The sequence below is a fragment of the Barbus barbus genome (assembly GCF_936440315.1).
Source record: "Barbus barbus genome assembly, chromosome: 8".
Classification (NCBI taxonomy): Eukaryota; Metazoa; Chordata; class Actinopteri; order Cypriniformes; family Cyprinidae; genus Barbus; species Barbus barbus.
The window spans coordinates 9,405,078-9,409,787 of NC_136736.1; the positions used below are offsets into that span (position 1 = coordinate 9,405,078).

At 35.8% G+C, this 4,710-nt stretch overlaps 1 protein-coding gene across 2 annotated transcripts; it reads left to right on the forward strand.

The window, feature by feature from the left end:
- Nucleotides 1–115: 115 nt before the first annotated feature.
- On the forward strand, nt 116–4,509 carry LOC306874144 (syntaxin-3-like). Of its 2 annotated transcripts, none has more exons than XM_079423948.1 (11): nt 116–442; nt 1,184–1,258; nt 1,592–1,691; nt 1,802–1,876; nt 2,007–2,077; nt 2,164–2,272; nt 2,383–2,456; nt 2,991–3,125; nt 3,235–3,345; nt 3,676–3,761; nt 3,834–4,509. In XM_079423948.1, the coding sequence occupies exons 1-10, from the start codon at nt 413–415 to the stop codon at nt 3,751–3,753; spliced, it is 858 nt and encodes a 285-aa protein (XP_079280074.1). In that variant the 5' UTR covers nt 116–412; the 3' UTR covers nt 3,754–3,761; nt 3,834–4,509. The 2 variants fall into 2 exon arrangements, 1 of the variants encoding a protein (XP_079280074.1); XR_013784599.1 differs by having other exon boundaries at nt 139–442; nt 3,471–3,761.
- The last annotated feature ends 201 nt before the right edge of the window (nt 4,510–4,710 follow it).

Sequence of the window (4,710 nt, forward strand, 5' to 3'; positions counted from 1 at the left end):
TTATTATTCTTAAGTCTCAGTCCTAGTCCCATAGTTTGGGGTAGTCCCATGTGTGTAAATGGAGAAAAAGGAGCACCTCGGCAGAGGAAGATTAGCTACCCAGCATACAACTGTTGCTCTAATCCGCTCTGAGAGGATAGGCTTAGGACAACTACAGGACAAGAGCGACACTGCCTTTTTGTTAGGTTTTTTTTTTCTCCCCATAAAAAATAACTCCTCTTTTATTTTTATTTTTGAGAGTGTCTAAAATAAAAATTCTAAACGGTTCTATTGGAACTCTAAACTTGGTGTATTCAATTAACATGTTTTCTAGCTATCCAGACTGAAAACGACGTCGCTGCTGTTCATCTTCTACACTGACCACTACAGTAGCCTAGTTTGAAATCTTAAGTCTCATCACATTGAACTAAAGATGAAGGACCGACTGGAACAACTAAAAGCGGTACGAGATTTTTTTCTTATGTTCTTATGTTGAACTATGATTTTATTATTACACACATTGCGCTTTGAGGACTGATTTGCTACCGTTTGACCTTTCTCTGTGAGGTCCTGAGCTCAATAATATTGACTAACAGGGTCATTGTAGTGAGTTATGGTCAATTACGGGTAGGTTATCTATCTGTAAATGTTAGCAATAGGTCATTATCCGGAGATTACACTCATGATTATACAACAAATAGGTTAAAAGAGTAAACTTAACTGCCATTAGACACGTAGAAACGCATCTGACATTGTTGAGATGCGAGGCGCACATGAGCATCCACAGCAACCGAACCGTGTCCTCCTGCCCTGTCATGGCGCCAATTCTGTGTATTTAAAATGTAATTCTGCGTATTAAATTTAAAAGTGTTAAATTTCTGTAATGTTTCAATTCTGTTGAAACATTGAAGATAAGCTGTAATGGATTCTTCAATTTACTGACAAAACAAGAACAGGTTGCTGAAAAAAATCTTTTGTAATTTGCTTGGTCTTGGTCGGTCTCTCAGCCTGGTCAAGCTGGTCTGTTGGCTGGTCAGGCTTGGAGACCAGCTGGTCGTTAAGTTAAACACCAGTTTCATCAGTCTGGAAGACCGTCTTAAACCAGCTAAAATCTTGCTAAAAAGCTTAAGCTTGTTTTAAGGCAGAGAAAACACTATTTCTGCCAAGTTATAAAACTTTCTGCTGTTTGTTTATGTCAAAACAGAAGTCGGATCAAACTCCTGATGATGTGGAAATTCCAGTGGAAAATAAAGAATTTATGGATGAGTTCTTCACTCAGGTAATGAATGAATTCAAATGAATAAGCACATTTGAATGTCACACACTCCTAAAAATAAAGGTTCCAAAAAGGGGGGTTAACAGCAATGCCAATGAAGAACCTTTTTGGGGTTCCCCAAAAAGCCTTTTAGTGAACGGTTCTTAAAGGAACCATTTTTTTAAGTTTTCAAAGTCGAAAGAACCCTTTTCCAATAAAAAGAACCTTAAGTGCAATGGAAAGTTTCCATGGATATTAAAGATTATTTATAGAACCAACAATGCTGATACAGAACCTTTATTTTTAAGAGTGTAGTTAAATGGACATTTTAAAGTCACTTCTGTATATGTTGCACAGATTGAAGAAATCCGCACCAGTATAGACAAGATGGATGAAAATGTAGGCGAGATAAAGCGACTGTATTCTGTCATCCTCTCTGCACCTACATCAGACCAGAGTTAGTCTAATCACATTTTACCTTCATTTGATAAATTATTTCTCATTTTTCTCTATCACTTACCTACCCCATTCCTGCTTTAAATATCTCTCATCTCATTTCTCAACCAGAGACACAGGATGAATTGGAAGCAGTTACCAGTGAGATAAAGAAACTGGCCAACAATGCTCGCAACAAACTCAAAAGTCAGCTTTCTGTTCTTCTTTTGCTTGTTTATGAAAATAAATACATTTTCTCCAATGATGATTGGACAATATGCTACATCAAAATTATCTCAAATTCTGAGTTGAATTATTTTGTCAACCTTGAAAACAGGCATTGAGCAGAGTTTGGCATCTAACACTGAAGAGAGGGTTTCAGCAGATATCCGGATAAAGAAATCTCAGGTAACCACTAGCCCTTTGAATAAACCACAGGGATTTCAGCAAGTAGTTTGTTTTTAAATCACACAGTGTTTATCTCCTTTGTTTAGCATGCCATTCTTGCTAAGAGGTTTGTAGAAGTGATGACCAAATACAATGAAGCCCAAATGGAGTTTAGAGAGAAGAGCAAAGGGCGCATCCAAAGACAGCTGGAGATCAGTGAGTGACAAACACATACACAGACCATCTTTAGGGTTGAATTAAATAGAAAGTCAGGGATCACAATGTTATATACATGTTTAAGGCCATTGTTGAATCCTGTCTTACAGCTGGCAAAGCCACTACTGATGAAGAGCTGGAGGAAATGCTGGATGGAGGAAACGCTGCAGTATTCACAGCAGGAGTGGGTACTATTCTATATACAGTACATCTGTGTGTGATGTTTTGATGTAAGAATATAACTTGTCTGTAATTTGTATGGGGTGTAAGATATTTTACTGTTGTTCATAAGTTTGGAGTCAGTATGATTTTTTTTTAAAGGAAAAAATATATATTTTTATTCATCACGGACATGTAAAAAAAATCAAAAGTGACAGCAACATGGTTAAATAAAATTATATTTCTAATAGTCGCTTTTATTTTGGATTTTCTATTCTTCAAAGAATCCTGAAAATAATTATGCTGGTGTACAAAAAAATGTAAACTGCACAAAAGTTGTCAGCATATAGGATCATGTGACACTAAAGACTGGAATGAAAATTAAACTTTGCATCACAAGAATAAATTACATTTTAAAATTATATTTAAAAAGTATTTATATATTTATAACGTAATAATATTTCACAATATTAGTATTTGTACTGTATTTTGATGATATAAATGTTGCTTTCTTTAAAAATAATAACCTTTTAAATGTATTTTTTTACTTTTTTTTTAGATTATGGACTCTGGGATATCAAAACAGGCACTAAGTGAGATTGAGGCACGACACAAAGATATCATGCGACTGGAGAGCAGCATAAAAGAGTTGCACGACATGTTTGTAGACATTGCAGTGCTGGTGGAAAATCAGGTACATGTGTTTGTATTTTCAAGAGAATAAAGCAAATCTACAGTCCTGTTTTGAAGACTTTAGGATTAAAACTGCTTTTGGACACCATTTTGTTCTCATTTGTCAACAGGGAAGCATGATTGACAGGATCGAGAGCAACATGGACCAGTCTGTGGGTTTTGTTGAAAGAGCCGTGGCTGACACTAAAAAGGCTGCCAAGTTCCAACAAGAAGCACGCAGGGTGAGCAGGGAAATTACAAGAACAACAATTGTGTTATATAACAAATGACACTTTCACTTAGAGTATATTTTGGGCTAAATGTAGACTTCCAGTGCTGAGATTCCCAAATTTGATTTTTCTTGCAGCATTTTTTTATTTTCACTGTTCCATCTTCTATTTTCCTTCATGCATTGATGTCCTCTGTTTCTTCCTCATAATTTCAACCTCCTCTCTGTATGTCTGTTCTCTACACCTTCCAAATCTCTTCTTCCCAATCATCCTTTCCCCTTGCTTTTACTATCATTATATCATTATCATGCTGGCACTGGCTGCCCACTTACACCTTTGTAGAAGAAAATGATGATCACGCTGTGCTGCACAATTCTGGCGGTCATCGGTGGTTCTGTGGTGTATAGCTGGCTGACATAAACGTCAAAGTAAGCATTCATAAGACTAAATTCATAAAACGGCATGTCGACCATTTGTGAGTGACATCCTGTCTTTTACAGGCGAAGAGGTTGTCTACTTTTCCAAGTCGTATCTCTATCAAGAATTAAGAGAAGCATCTTAATGCAGATGAACCCAAAACATCCCTACACATACACACAACATGTTTTCCAGTGCTGGTTCATCTAATTTTCCCATCATTTTGTTTTTCGTCTTTAACGTTCTTCCTGTTTTATCAACTGGCCTTGCATTGTTAGAGGCATCACGGCAAAATGTGATGTGCAAGCTGTCTGTTTATTTTAGGGCTGTGGTATGAAATATTGCTTTTATTTAATTGTTTTTTGGAAACTTATGATATAGCCTGTATATGATGATAAAATATACATAAGAGGCTAAGTTTTGTTTTTTGAGGCCTCATTTTTTGTAACTGACAACTGAAACAATTTACATTAGCAGTGACAAATATTTTGTCCTTGTTTCATTCTTAAACATTTACACCTTTTATTTAAACATTTTACAACTTTTATTATAGGGTAAATGTGTTTCTGTCTTTACTGACCATTTACTTATTTAGTGTAGATGAGTAGCAATTACTTGACTTATATCTTAGGTTGAGTTGGTATTGTTCTCTTCTTGACAATATTAGAACTGTATATTTTGGAAACATTAATGTTTAATTATACCGTAGTGTGACTTGTTGTCTAGACTGAGTAATTGTGATTAAAAGACCAGGGTTGTAAAAAATCAGTGTTATTACTTCTTTCGCCCAGGCTTAAAAACTAAAATATCTTTAACAAAAAAACTAAAATATGTTAGTTGTATTTATGAGAGAAACTCTTCTGTAGTTGGTTTGGACGGTGCAGCTATCATCGACAGCTGTTTAGTCCAATGAGTGGCTGCGCGTAAAGCTGAAGGCTGACCAATCAGCAACTACTTCCT

What these genes read in the sequence shown, in the direction of transcription:
- LOC306874144 (XM_079423948.1), top strand. Translation starts at nt 413, where the DNA reads ATGAAGGACCGACTGGAACAACTAAAAGCG. An exon ending in TGCTCGCAACAAACTCAAAA is followed by an intron (nt 1,877 to 2,006) that starts GTCAGCTTTCTG and finishes CCTTGAAAACAG; the next exon opens with GCATTGAGCAGAGTTTGGCA. An exon ending in CAGTGCTGGTGGAAAATCAG is followed by an intron (nt 3,126 to 3,234) that starts GTACATGTGTTT and finishes ATTTGTCAACAG; the next exon opens with GGAAGCATGATTGACAGGAT.